Source organism: Saimiri boliviensis, chromosome 5 (assembly GCF_048565385.1).
Source record: "Saimiri boliviensis isolate mSaiBol1 chromosome 5, mSaiBol1.pri, whole genome shotgun sequence".
Classification (NCBI taxonomy): domain Eukaryota; kingdom Metazoa; phylum Chordata; class Mammalia; order Primates; family Cebidae; genus Saimiri; species Saimiri boliviensis.
This window is the reverse complement of record NC_133453.1, coordinates 66,549,566-66,564,914: the sequence shown is the minus strand read 5'-3', so window position 1 is coordinate 66,564,914 and position 15,349 is coordinate 66,549,566. Positions and strand designations below refer to the sequence as shown.

At 39.2% G+C, this 15,349-nt stretch overlaps 1 protein-coding gene across 4 annotated transcripts in view; it reads left to right on the top strand.

Moving 5' to 3' along the window:
• The window catches only part of MAP3K20 (mitogen-activated protein kinase kinase kinase 20), a 197,048-nt gene that overhangs the window by 141,392 nt on the left and 40,307 nt on the right, over positions 1–15,349 (top strand). For 3 of the 4 annotated variants that reach the window (XM_039469825.2, XM_003921859.4, XM_074399461.1), the window contains exons 11-12: positions 2,839–2,974; positions 15,303–15,347. In XM_039469825.2, coding sequence (XP_039325759.1) covers positions 2,839–2,974; positions 15,303–15,347 — 181 coding nt within the window. Of the gene's footprint in view, positions 1–2,838; positions 2,975–6,873; positions 12,788–15,302; positions 15,348–15,349 lie in introns of those variants that run through there. The other variant, XM_039469826.2, reaches the window with a different exon arrangement.

Here is a 15,349-nt window from a genome sequence, read left to right as displayed (position 1 = left end):
CATTTAATAAACAGATTATATATTTATCATGTAATATAGATCCTATATCACTCTTTTTACAAATTGACCTTTTATTTCAAAGTAAGTTTCTGTCTGATGCAAGAAGATAATTACAGTTCATTGCCTGTTTTTGGCATATGGAAAATTGATACTAGTTGACATTGACCTTGATTGGATTTGGCTTATGAGAAGACCGTAATTTTCATCAACTAAGACATTTAAACTATATTTGTAGAACAAGAAGGTTATATAAATATGTCAACAAATGCATTTGATGCAAAACAATGCACCAAAAAAACCAAGGGAGCAGCTGCTTTTATGTCGTCCCCGGGTTGGGGTTACGCCTCTAGTGGTATCTCACCTCACACATGATTTCAGACTCCGGGGTGTTGGGAGGCTGTGGGAAATCTGGGCCTGAGGGGACAGATTAGGAAGGAGATTGACTCAGTGTCTGTTTCTGTGTCACAGCTTTCCATTTATTTAACTCTTGATCTGTTTTCCAGAAGTGCTCAAAATTCTAGGAGGCTCCCAGAGCAGGAACTTAAGATGCATCTTTGGCTTAAATGACAAGTAAAATTGAATGTGGAGGCCATTTACCCTGGTCTAAAAGAACATCAGTGAGATTAGTCTCGCTGGCAGGGACGTGGACACTGGGTTCGCAGAAGTGCCACATAGATGCTGGTCCAGGCCTCTGCCATCACACACTGAGCCCACCTAGCTCCACCACCTCCTTGCTGCCCTCTGACCGCCTCACTGACTGAAGATGGTTCGTTCTTTCTTTTTGTGACAAAAGTTTACCCTAAGGTTTTTCATGATTTTTTCCTCTCAGTCCTCCATTGAAAAATAAAAACTTTATGTGCATAAGCATATTTTTGTCAGAAATATCGGGGATAAAATTTAGATTTTATGATAGTCATAATTCTGAAAGATTGCTGATTCACTGCATTCTTTAGGGACTGTAATGTGACTTTAGCCTTTTATGATTTTTCAGATGGTACCGTAAGAAGGACAGGGTGTTGATATTTGTGGGCAGCGCAGCAGAGGCTTCTTACACCTGATTGCTGCCTCCCTGGCTCTGAGGTGCATTTTAGACGATCAGGGAAGTGAAGTGTTGAGCCAAATCTAGCCCCCACCTCCATACCTGTTCCCTGAGTTGGATGTTGCCAGTTAAAGCCCAGAATCTTTTGTTTTCATTCATCCCTTGGTTATTATCTGTAAGAGCATTGGAATGGTCCAATAAGAGTAAGCTCTTATTCTCCCTAGAAGGAAAAAGGCAGACTTGGATTACGTATGTTCATGAACTTAGATGTGGGGCTTCTCCCTTCCATAGTCAAGGTCTCAATCGTGATTACGCCGTGGTAATGCAGGATTGCCTCAGTGGCACCTGGAAGCAGTGCTGGCAGCACCCAGCAGAATTCTGCAAGAGTTCAGCTTCTTCCGCATCATTCTCTTCAGTGCCTCCTCTAGCCTTGACTTCCTTTCCCTCTCCCTCATTCTCTCAGTATTGTTGCTTACTTAAAAGACTTTTCAGAAACTCAAGGGAAAGAGCTTCCAGTTGTCAAAACATAAATTTAGGCTTAAGCATTGCAACAGCCCTGAAGGAGAAGAAAGTTTGTGCTGAGCCGTGATACCGGTTCCACCTTCTGTGAAGGACAGAGTTCTGTAACATGGCATATGGTTCCAAGTGGTGAGGTTGGTTGGCCAATAGACACAAAGGAAAGAACTTCCTTTAAAATTATTAGAATTTAAAAGGACCTCAGAGTTCATCTGGCCCAGGGTTTCCTATACTTGCCTGATTGTAAAAATTACTTGCGTCTTTTATTTAAAAAATGAAAATTCCAGAGGCCGGGCGTGGTGGCTCACGCCTGTAATCCTAGCACTTTGGGAGGCCGAGGCAGACGGATCACAAGGTCAAAAGATCAAGACCATCCTGGCCAACATGGTGAAACCTCGTCTCTACTAAAAGTGCAAAAATTAACTGGGCATAGTGGCGCACACCAGTAGTCCCAGCTACTCGGGAGGCTGAGGCAGGAGAATCACTTGAACCCGGGAGGCAGAGGTTGCAGTGAGCCGAGATGGCACCACTGCACTGCAGCCTGGTGACAGAGTGAGACTCTGTCTCAAACAAAAAAGAAAAGAAAATTCCAGGGCCCCACCCAGGCCTACTGACTCATAAGCTCTAAGGAAGGGTCCTAGAAATCCATGTTTTGTTGAGTTCTGGTGTGTGGTTTTTTTAAAAAAAACATGTTGCCTATGTAAGGCTGAGGATCAGGCAGGCAGGGGAACCCTAATGTGGTATAAGCACCACGCCTTACAACTGAGGAAACTGGGTCAGGTTAGTCAGTTGATTGCTTGGGTTACTCAGCCAATGAGTAGCCTAAAGTGTCATTCCAACCACTTAGTGATGGTGCCATTGTTGATCACCTAACCTGAATATCATTTTCCCACCTATACTATGAGATGAACCTGTGTCTTGGGATTGTTCTGGGAATAAGATGAGATCATATATAACAGCACTTGTAAACTGTAAAGAGCTAGATAAATGTAAGTATTTACTAAATGGCTGCACCAGGGCACCAGGACACTAGCTCCGTAGCTTATGCTGCACCCCAGTGGCTCCTGAATGCTTTGTTGAAATATTTTGAGCTTATTTTTCCAAGCTAGAAACTACCTCGTGATATTTAAGGACATGAAAGATTCCTTCTCCTCCGGCAGTTTCCTGGTTGATTTTAAAGCACCAGCATTTGTCTTTCACTTTGGTTAGCATTCTAATGGACCCACTAAGCGTCTGATATCTCTTAAGTAAAGTCGAGACTGAAACCAGCTATCCCTATGCAGGTGTGAAATTGAGGCAACTCTTGAGAGGCTAAAGAAACTAGAGCGTGATCTCAGCTTTAAGGAGCAGGAGCTTAAAGAACGAGAAAGACGTTTAAAGATGTGGGAGCAAAAGCTGACCGAGCAGTCCAACACCCCGGTGAGTATCCTCCCTCTTTGCTGTCTTTCCACATGCAGCTCGTAGACTGCGCGGCCGAGCATGGCAGCATGGCACCTGTTACCCTGCCTCCCGCCGCCCCCTCATTTCCTGCCCCATGCCTGGGTATATTAAAGGGCCTGTGTGTGTACTCAAGCAGCGTTCATACCCAATTTCAACTAACAAAATGCCAGAGATGTAAGAGAAAAGCTTATCCTATTTCTGGCTCCTTCCTTAAGAACTGTTATTCTGTCAGTGTGTTTATATATTAGAATTACAAAAATAAAATCCGATGTATTTTCACACCATCTGCTCAATCTCAGAACATGCACCTCAGTGCTGATTAGCTCCTAGTCGCTCAGTCATTAATAACTGTAACTCCAGCAGCTCGCCGACTAACAGTCTTTGATGTGTCAGAACTTAACCGTGTTTTCCTTCTAAAATGGAGCTAACCATGATGACATACAAATGAGAAGCATTAATATTTCATATTCAATTTAGTGTTACAATCATGGACAGCAAAATATTGGGAAAAGATTCTCTCTGGACAAGCTTTCAGTATTTATTACACCTAGGCAGTATCTTGTTTTATCCCAAGTCTTGTATTTAGAGGAATATAAAAATTCTTTTTAAGGATTTCACTGGTTATACACTAACCTTGAGCTTACATGCTGATATGATATTATTAAAGTCTAATCAAATTTCAGCATTCTTTCCTATTTTAAATGGCATATTTTCAGGAATTAAGTATAAATGTGTAATTGTTTTTTCCCCAGGGTTTTTAGTGGGCAATATTTGTTCACTTAAAATTAACCAAGTAATGGTAGATTAAAAGAAAACATACATTTTAAATTCATGTTTGATAGTTGCTATGGTGATTATGCCAAAAAAAAAAAAAGAAAAACTGAAATGCCATTTATTTCGTGGTCTGCAAAAAGCTTTCCCATCTTTAAAAGTCTTAATCTTCATTAAGCAGCCAGTGCCCAATTGCAAAATATTTTCTAGCATCTAAAGAATAAAATAGTTTGTCTCCTTCCCAACTTGTGTGGAGAAGCAACCTGAAATCCAAAAAAGGAAAATACAATGAAGCTAAATATTTATTATCAGATCCAACTTGGAAAAAGGACTTCGGTTCTCCAGGGAATTCCAAAATGAATTGAATTGCTATCCATAACACTATCATGGAACATTTAAAAAGTACCCACATATTATCTGGGAATTTAACTTGGCTGGTGAGAAAGACGATGAGAGAAGTTTCCCGTTCTGGCTGACTTGATGCCAGCAGGCAGCCTCTGAAAGCTTCCCTCTAGGGACCTGCACGGGAGCACTGCTTCTCCCAGAGCTCATGAGGGACGGAAGCAAAAATGTGACCTCGTCCCTAGAGTACAGCTTCTGAAGGCTGCGAGGTTTGGTTTTGTTTTGTGTAAAATGCATTGAAATCTAAAGCTGTAGAGCACTGCATGGCCTGACTCTTTCTAAATGTAGTATTTTAAGAAAAAACTTTACCCATTCGCATATGCTTCAGAGCCTCTCTTTAGTTTATTGGCATCATTTTGCTAAGAAATTATGGGCTGCCTAGCACACATTATTGCTGTTAGTAACATAGTTGCATAATAAACAATAAAGCACTGTGTGCTCTGTGGGTTGCCTGCTTGAGTTTTTAACTCCAGAAAACTTTCTGTGAAGGAACTGCTTTGAGGGCTACCATCTAACAATGGACAGCCCGCAGCACAATCTCAAGGAGATTTTCTTCTTTTTTCCTTATGGGAGATAAGTTTTCTTTCTTTACAGTACTTGCTTTTAATGTCTCTTCTGCTTAGAGCTGGTATTTCTGAAGGAAAGAAAGTTTATGTTCAGATATTTTGTAAGTAGGTATTTTCTTTTGTCCTCACATCAGTTTCTGTTTGGCTTTAATAGATGTCTTAGAGAAAGATGAAATAAACCTTTTAAAAAGGAAGAGGCTGGAGGTTTAGGTTTCCTGTATGTGGCCTCATCTTAATTATATGAGTTTAACATTTATGTAACTTCATAAAAAACTGTATCATTGAATTCATTTCAAGGACACTATTTTCTTTCCTAAAACTAAAACATTAGTTAAGGATATTTGGGGAGATTAATCCTTTATGCATTAATATGGATAATGTTTATTTTCTAATTATAGTTGAAGCTTAATGTAAAATTTTATTTCTTTTAACAATAGAAGCTTATCTGAGAAACATTCATAGAGAACTTTAGAGTCAAACCTAATGTGAGGAAGGACCCTCAAAATAATACAACAAGCCACAAAGAGTCCCTGAGAATATCTAACAATTGAAAACAAATTCCAGAAGCTGAGGAGTTTGACTGCCAGGAAAATAACATCTTGTTTCTAATGTTTAAGACCTAATGCAATTGTTTTCTTCCATGTAACAGATACTTTTCGGTTGAATTATATGAAATTAAAGTTATTGAACTAACAACTCCAGAAGGGTTTTTCCCAAAAGAGTGAGCTAATTTTTAAAAACTCAGCTCCAACTTCAGTTTAAAAATTAGAAAATTGATCCTGAATATTAGACACCAGGATGTACAGGTCATGCCAGTATATTATTTTTACATTATTTATCATAAGTGTATCCATGTTTAAACTATGCCAAAAATTTAAGCCTTGATTTGCATATTTCTCAAAAGAGGCAGTAACATTTTTCATATCCTAACAGTTTTACCCCTGAAATGGATATGCCCAAACATTTATGAGAATAAGCTGGCTGTTCGAAATAATTACATAAAGTAGAAAATAAATGTCTGTGACCACTGTGAATGGTGACATCTTAGAAAAAGTGTTCTGTTAAAGAAGAAAACTTGAATATTAAAGCATATTAGAACGATCTCAATTGACACTATTTTCCTTTCTTCCCTGTTTTCATGTGTTTACATACTCAAGTCTAACTTAAATGTGAGAGACAGAATCTAGAATTTGTTCACAATTATTTAATCATTTGAATAATTTTTTTTTTTCTTTTTTTTTTTTGGAGACAGAGTCCCGCTTTTTTGCCAGGTGCCAGGCTGGAGTGCAGTTGTGTAATCTCAGCTCACTGCAACCTCTGCCTCCCGGCTTCAAGCAGTTCTCCTGCCTCAGCCTCCCGAGTAGCTGAGACTACAGGCGCACGCCACCATGCCCAGCTAATTTTTGTGTTTTAGTAGAGATGGTTTCACTGTGTTGGCCAGGATGATCTCAATCTCTTGACCTTGTGATCCGCCCGCCTCAGCCTCCCAAAGTGCTGGGATTACAGGCGTGAGCCACCGCGCCCGGCCTGAATTAATAGTATTATATCAGTTCTGGCTACTATAGATAAACAAGTGGAAGCAAGTGAATTCTAGACTGATTTTTAGTGTATGTTCAGAGTTCTAATCCAGATAAAAAGGTAGTTGACAACCCACATTTCTCTAGAACTGTATTGACTGCTGAACTGTTTTTGTGCTTCCTCTAAGCTTTTCTTTTTGGTACAAGGTTTCTTTTCATTTGAGATTGAATCTCTGCTTAATTTCTTTTTTAAAAAATATAATGCTTAACTAAATGTTTCTGTGTGAAAATGAAATTGGGAAAAATTAAGATAAATCCTAAAAACTATTTTGTTGTAAGCAAAATGAGGGCTTAAAACTTGCAACTTTGTTTCCGTTTGACATTTGGCTTGCTGTGGTGCTTTGCAAACTTTTGGTTGTGAGTCATCCTTTCATAAATTATGGCAAATACGCTGGAGCCAAATCTGCCAATAAATAAATTCTCACATAATTCCCTACCTTCATTTATTTCACTAATCATTTACCTCCTGTGTAGTGCCAACTAATTTTGTGGTATCTGTTTTCCTGATTTAAATTGGTCCTAATTTCTCTTTTTACTTCTGTCCTTTCTTCCCTTTTGATAGCTTCTCTTGCCTCTTGCTGCAAGAATGTCTGAGGAGTCTTACTTTGAATCTAAAACAGAGGAGTCAAACAGTGCAGAGATGTCATGTCAGATCACAGCAACAAGTAACGGGGAGGGCCATGGCATGAACCCAAGTCTGCAGGCCATGATGCTGATGGGCTTTGGGGATATCTTCTCAATGAACAAAGCAGGAGCTGTGATGCATTCTGGGATGCAGATAAACATGCAAGCCAAGCAGAATTCTTCCAAAACCACATCTAAGAGAAGGGGGAAGAAAGTCAACATGGCTCTGGGGTTCAGTGATTTTGACTTGTCAGAAGGTGACGATGATGATGATGATGATGATGACGGTGAGGAGGAGGATAATGACATTGCTAATAGTGAATGAAAGCGAAAAGCAAAGTAATAAAATTGAAAATGTTTGGAAAAAAAAACAAAACTAACTTGTTATCTCAAGTCTGTACAAAAACCAGTAAGGAGGCAGAAAACCGAGCACCGCATTTTTAGGCCAATCACATTTACATGACCATAATTTCTTATCAATTCTACTTTTTTTTTTTTTTGCTTTCAGAAAAATGGGAAAATTAAGCCAAAAAAAGTATGTTTATGAATCAGCAAATGTGGTGCCTGATTATAGAAACTTGTGATTCTGTATACAATACAATATAGGAGTTTTAAAGTAGTGGCATTCTGGCTTTTTCTTTTTAAATGAATACTTTTTAGTTTGTATTTGACTTTATTTCCTTTATTCAAATCGTTTCTAAAAACTGACATTTGGAACAAGAACTCTTAACTCCTAATTCTTTACACTTAATAATTTCTGTGACATGCTTTTTTTTCTTTTAGCAATACACTGTAGTATCAGAAATGGTTGGCCTGAGCAACATAGTAAGACCTCGTGTCTACTACTAATTACAAAATTAGCTGACATGGTAGCATGCACCTGTAGTCCCAGATACTTGGGAAGCCAAGGCAGGAGGATCGCTTGAGACCTAGCAGTCAGTCAGGGCTGCAGTAAGCCATGATGGCACCACTGCACTCCACACTGGGCAAGAGAACAAGATCCTGTCTCAAAAAGAAAAAAAAGACACAAAAACAAAGAATTGATAGTACAAAATCCAACAACAAAAATACTGAGATGAAAAAAGATTATAACAAAATGTTCTTCAGAAATACCTAAGTACGGAGAATGTTTAGTACTAAAGAGCACAGCTGCTCAATGTAAAGCCTGAGCAGTGTTCTCAGTCGTACAGTTGAAGGAAAAATACTCTAATATGAAACCAACAGCAGATGTTGCAAACTTTCATACAACTGCTGGCCATGGAAGCTTCTTAACAGCACCACACTGTCATTTAGGGCTATGCTTGTGCTTTATACAGAGAGAAAGATGTGGTCTTAAGGGGATGCTTCCAGGGGGGTAAGCTCATGCCTCTCCTGGATTTTCCAGTAAGTGGGGTATATGCATGCTTGTTTGTTTTTTAGAAGGCATAATAATCCTGGATTCTAAACATATGTATAGCTATTTTAAAGAGGAAATTAAATCTTATAAAAGAAATAGTTGAGATAAATCATCCTCACCGAGGCAAAAGCATAGGTCCTTCCCATATCAAGTTTAGCCTTCCGGAGTCGTTCTGTGTTTCAACTCTGCTTCATGATGTTGCCATTTTAGGAGTAGATGCAGGCATTGCTCTGAAAACCTGGCTAGCCAGGAATATTCTCAGAATGTTATCACCGATTTGTCAAAGCTTGTTTAAATTATAAAACTATTAAGCCAAAATATTTTTGGTGGTTCTTTTTATGACGTTTAAGAAAGGACGTCGTCACAGCTATGATCTAATAGTATTTCTGACTATATTTGATCGTTAAAACCTCTTGGACTTTGAAATGTGATAGGCTTCTAATGCCTATTGAGAGCTAAAAAATACCACATAATGATCGGTATGCTGTGCCAGTTTCATTTGGGGAGAAATAACTAATAGAGTGTTCTGGGTGAGAGGTGTACAGCAGTCTAGGTGGCATAGTGATGAAGAAGGAGATCGGAGTCCAGCTGTCACTCAGAATCCCGGGCCGTTACTCTATAACCTTGGGCAAATTATTTAACCCCCATGTGTCTGTCTGCTCATCTGCAACATGGGAATGCTAATAGTATCTACTTGAAAGGATCATTGTATGGATTAAAAGAAATGATCAATGTAAAGCACTTCGCACAGCCCCAGGCCCATGGAAAGTGGCTAGTTAACGTGAGCGACTATGAATAGTGCCAGTGAAGACACTGAAAAGTAAGTGATTTCAGCACCCTTCTGGAAAACTAAACTATCAGTTTCAAATAATATTTTCTCTGTAGTATGAGATGAAATTAAAAGTGGATAGCTTTCAGGAAAGATAAAGAGAACATTCGTAGAATGTAAGCTAAACACATTTCTTCTGTTGCTCTTTAAAACTATGAGCCCTGGCCAGGTTAACCTGGTATGAAATGAGACTAAACACAAAAAGAGTAGGTAAACCTTTCCCTGAAAGATGGATTCCCCACATACCCATGCTACTAGTTTCTCTGTCTATTCACACATATATACAAATACATGCACACAGCTTGTCTGTGCTCAGACATAGAGAAGTACTACCTGACTCTAGTCAGTACGCCCAAGCAGAAAAGCTTGGAGTAGAGCAAAAGGGAAGGCTTGGGACTCCTGTCTTTCCAGCATGCCCTGGGATGCAATAGTCAGCCGCCTGACGAGAGAGCCGATAGCATGGGGTTTACAAGGCAAAGATACAGTCATTCATTTAACACATTCATTGAGTTCCTTCTCTGTGCCAGACACTGTTCTGGAAGATAGCTAGATGAAAATCTTTGCACTCACATATTTTACTTGCCAGTGAGTGCTAAGCAAAGCAAAGGCATATGTTCACATTTGGTAAGTACATGCCAAAAAGTGAAGCAGGGAAGGAGGATAAGGCCCATGGGTGAGTGTTGAGGTTTATAAAGTATGGTCAGGAAAGGCCCCACTGATAAGGTAACATTTGAGCAAGGCTGAAAAAGGCAAGGGGATCCCTGGGCTAACTTCAGGGTTTGTGCACTTTATATAAGAATGCAAACCTTGCTTCTCATTTAAGAATGGTCAGCAATACATTTAGAACATATGAACTGAATGAAATGGACATTGTTTTCTTAATTTATATATAAATCTATATGATTAAACACAAAGTTCTGACGCATTAATAAAAGCAGTCAAATAGGGCCAAAGAGAAAAATAATAGGACTCTATGCTGGACCTAACTTTATCATTAATTAGGTAATATTTTCCTCACCAGTATTCTAGAGATGCTCATAGCTCAATACTTTACCATCAAGAAGAACCTGCAGGGATTTAGAGTACAGCAGAAAGGGCCACAGTGAAGAGCTTAAAATTGTTCTCCACGTAGAACTACTGATCATTAACACATGACATTGGCTCTTTGACTTTGCATTCCAAATCAGTGTCCTTCTTGTGGTTTGAAAATGTTAAAACATCCCTGAAATCTAAATCATATAACCGGAATTTTATAGTGTTCTCACTCTACCTGTAAAGATCATTTGGAAGACTTTAGACTCTATTAATTTTAAAAAGGAATATTTATTAGCCGTATGCAGAATTTCTAATGACGATATTAATTGTAAAGCTTCTAATTCACTTTTCAGATCAATTTTTGAAATGGCAGTTATCAGTGTTGGATTTAGTTCCAGTTACTTGATTTACAAAATTGTACGTTTAGGAAGAGAAGGGTTAAAAGAAACAGTGAGAAATGTAAAAATTCAAAAGGAGAATTGCTTCTCAATTGTGGTAATAATTATCGGAGACATGCAACTGAAAATGTCTCACCTTTCATCTTTTTTTCTTAATTCATAAAGTTCATCTTGTAGAATTTGATGAGACCCTCCTAGTGGTTCTCAACGGAGGTCGTGCTGTCGGCTAATGGTGTTTGGAAGTGTTGGGGCTAGGGCACATTTTTGGTTGTCATAGCAACTAGGGTGGCATTGGGTGCCCAGTGCCAGGAATAGTAACATTATGAATTCCAGGGACAGTTTGTTCAGTAAAGTCTTCCATTCAAAATAGGCTGGGCGCGGTGGCTCACACCTGTAATCCCAGCACTTTGGGAGTCCAAGGTGGGCAGGTCACCTGAGGTCAGGGGTTCGAGAACAGCCTGGCCAACATGGTGAAACCCTGTTGCTACTAAAACTACAAAAGTTAGCTGGGCGTGGTGGCGCATGCCTGTAATCCCAGCTACTCAGGAGGCTGAGGCAGGAGAATTGCTTGAACTCAGGAGAGGGAGGTTGCAGTGAGCTGAGATTATACCACTACACTCCAGCCTGGATGACAGAGTGAGACTTTGTCTCAAAAAAAAACACCCAAAACAAAATACAAGCAGCCTTGTCCCTTCCCCAGTGATAAATTTATCAAATCGAGAAGCTTTAGTTTTGTGTCTAATTATTTTTCCCCTGATCAAAATTACCCAAGTCGAAAAAACGTATTTTTGGAATTACAGCAACACACTATCTGAATTTTGTGAGTTTGTGGCTTTATCATAAATCACCATTTCCCTAAGGGGAAATTGCTTCTTTCTTCTTAGGAATGCTGGTGGAAACTTGATGAAACAGCCCAATCCACCAGGGCAGGCCACTCACCCATTGCACTGATTCCACAATAAATAAGAAAAAAAAAAAAACTTGTTGAGGTAGCTACAATTCTACAGGTTAATTTAAAGGCGCCTTTGTCTACCCGTCATTTTTTGAAAGCAAAATTACATTTTACTATTTTACATAACCAGTGAAAAGAAGTTGAAAGCATGTAGCTCCCTGTTTTTGGTGCTCTGGAATGCTGAGGGCAGGTTCTTAGCCAGTGATTTTTAACATGCAGTGCATTTGTTAGACTTGTTAACACTAGCAAAGGTAGTCAAACTTGATCCCCATGAAAAATCAAGGAATTGGGAGTGAAGGAGGGTTTAGAAGTGATCCAGAATGACTTCTCCCAGAATTACTGTGTATATATCTTTACTTTTCGGAGTTTTCATTAGAATGGTTAAGAGTTTTATGAAAGACAGTTTTAAAACTTACTCTGGGTTAAATATTAATACTTTAAAAATTTTTATTTTACTAGACTTGTTGCAGCCTTTTGAAAGTAGCAGAGTTTCATACCACATATATAATAGAGCATACATTTTCTATAATCAGGCACCTTTTGCTGCTTTTGAGTAAGACTGTTTTCCTCTTTAGGTGTTAAGCATTTCCAAACAGAAGAATCTGCTCTCTTCTCTCGATTGTAACATAGCCTGACAGCTCTAGATACAGCATTTCTATGATGAAAAGTGAGTGTCTATCAGGAAATCTAGAAGACTAGCCATGTTTTCTCAGACTCCACCTTTGTTTGCACTCTGTTGCCTTGTGAGGAGCTTTCTGGCATGTGATTATTTACTTCAAAATGAGAGTTCCAAGCACCTACATTAATTATTTTATATTGTGTGCAGAATACTATATCTTCTAATGTCAGATACGATACACTGCACAATTGCTTTTGCACTCTTACAATTTTTGTACTAATAGGAAATATTTATGTTCTTTGAGTGTGAGCTTTGAATAGATGGCATTATCACTTTATTGTTTTTTTAGCAAAAACTTTCTCAGTTATTCTATTGCAATGTTATTCTGAGCAAGTCCTATGCCAAATATCTTGTATAATGTTTGTATGGAAGATTAAATTTTACTCTTGTGTGGTAAGACTATTCAGTTACTGATTTTATAGCTGGAATTTGATATTCCAGCACAAAGTCCACAGTGTATTCAGAAATTCAAGTTGGTGTCATACATTTCATTTTGATGTGAACTTTTCTTTGCTTTCCTTTGTTCTAAGACTCCATTTTGCAATAAACGTTTTGACAGTAAATCCCTTTGTTATGTGTTGCTGTGTATGTAAGATCTCTGTTAGAGTGGATTCCCAACATCCTTTGAAGGAATCGTGGTCACACCTATGCACACAAGTGTTAGCTTTTCTCTCCTAAAGTCAGTGGGAGTGTAAATAATAAATTTGTAAAGTGATGGGACAGTTACGGGGTGGATTGTTTTTCATTCCCAAAAGAAAGGCAGGCTTAGAACTCACCCTACTGCAGATACACTGATATGTTAACAAGGTACAGAAAACATAAAGGAAATGGTAAGCCACTCTGTGGCTGGAGATCATTAACTCTTATCCCCTGTCTTGCCAAATTCAAATCATCATGAAGCAGTGTCTGGCTCCAGCCTTCCTCTCACTGATCTTTGCAAGCATTGTGCAAAGAATCCTGCTGGAGTGAGTATCCAGCTGAACCCAGTGCCTTTCCCAAGGCATCGTACTGGAAAACCATCCTCAGCATGCAACTAACCCCCTCTCCTTTTGACATTAAAACCAAAGATGCTGGTTTTGATTAGTTATTTCATTTACAACTTCTATTCTATTCAAAAAATACTTATTTCTCAATTTTGTTTAGCACAACATTTGGGAATTTTATAAAAATAACACTACACATCCCCTCCTCCCATCCCGGTTTCTATAAAAGTGAGCCTTGATGCAGGAAAATATTTCTGTAACTCAGTCTGTTGTTTCTTGAATGAATAAAAAAAGTTCCATATTTTACATTTGCTTCCGTGATGGGAGAAGGGAATGGCATGATTCTGCAGCTGTGTCCAGCTGCCCTGTGAAGAGATAAAATTGTCATGTAGTTTCTTTGATCCACTTCAGCTTTAGATTCTGTTCCTCAAGTCTTTCTCCTTGCCCCATTATTAAAGCAGGTGAGTGTATTTAATGATTCCTACCCACCTCAAGTGTTTCCCAGGAGGCAAGGGCAACCCTGGAGGGAATGGAAGCACATGCAGGTAGCAGAGTATACACAGAACAGGATCGATTTCAGTGTGTCCTGGCAACTTGTCTGTAAATATCAAACCCAACACATCATCTCCATTCCATCCAGTGGATTTTTCGGCTTGCCTCCCTGCCCTGTCTGCCTCAGTTCTCCTTTTTCCTCCAACCATTGCTTCCCATGCCCATCCTTCCCTCCTGTCCCTCCCTCTGCCACCATGCCAGGTTTTGCCTTGTTGCTTCTCTCTACCCGGAATCACCTCTCTTCTTGCCCTGCAGGACTCAGTTCAAGCCATGCTGCCTTCCATTCTCCCATCTTATTCTATGAATCCCTCTGTGAATACATCTGTCTATGGTATACCCGGAGACATTGAACTCTATACCAGAGAACTGAGCATTTCAGTAAATGCACCGTTTTATTCATTTCGCAAAATGACTCAACAAAAATTTATCAGATATCGTATGCCAGGCACTATGTTAGGCATTAAGTAAACCAAGATTCAGGTAGCCCTGGAGTTCCCCACGTGTAATTTTTACCTGTATTTGCCCCAGTTAAATTAAAACCTCCTTGAATGCAGGGGCTGTGGCTTTCCTAGCAGAATTTTGACCATGTGAGTACAAAATACCTACAAGCTAGAAAGGTTAACTCACCTACCCTCTGATTTTTATACTAATAGTAAAAGCAACCAAATTCAACATCTTTTTTTTTTTAACTTACAAGAAAATATTATTTGTAACAGAAGATGAATGACACTTTGCCATGTTATCTCATGAGCAATCCATTTTTGGGGGCAAGTTAGGCTAGTTAAAGCTAATAGCTGTCCCAAACTCTAATTTGACTTATAGGGCATGCAGACTTCTAAAAATTATGTAAGCATTTATTATTCAGATGGGGGCATATATTGAAGAGAGCAAGTAGCTCTTTGGCTCTGAAAATGGTGCAGGCTGAAGTCCTCTGGAGACATCTTCATTCTTACTTGTGAACCTGCAGCGAGGTATTTTAATCTGTTTTAGTTAGAGCAGCTCAGCAGCCTGGGTTTCTTAGGACAATACCACTTTCCCATATCCTTTCTCATCTGTGGGTGCTAACATTTGGTTTTTATAATGTTATGCAAAGGAGATCTTTAAACACTTATAAACTCCCCCGTGAGAATAGGCATAATACATCATCTGGATACCTAGCGGTTGCTTTGGAATTTTCATTAATAACCCAACAGTCTTCATGTTGGCTGAGAACTCTGAGGAAGGCTCTGGTCTCTGAGAAAATGTCAGAAATTCCTTGACTGCTAAGGCCTTATTGTGGGATGTAAAACCCACTCTTGGGATGCCATGTAGCAACAGAGGAATACGAAACCGTTCCCAAAGTACAATGAATTGTTACTGAGAGACGCGTATATTACTGCAGCACTGAGAGCTGCCTCAGGAAACTGTTTTCCATCCAACTCAGCCTGCAGGAGGAACCAAGCCAGAACAGCAGCTGAGAGCTAAGAGTGGGACAAGAGGATGAACCAAAAAGACAATGATAATATTACTTTTTTTTTTCATTTCATGCATATTTCCCACACAGCTGCTGCCTTCCTTTGAGATTGGTGCATGGACGGAAGACGATGTGGT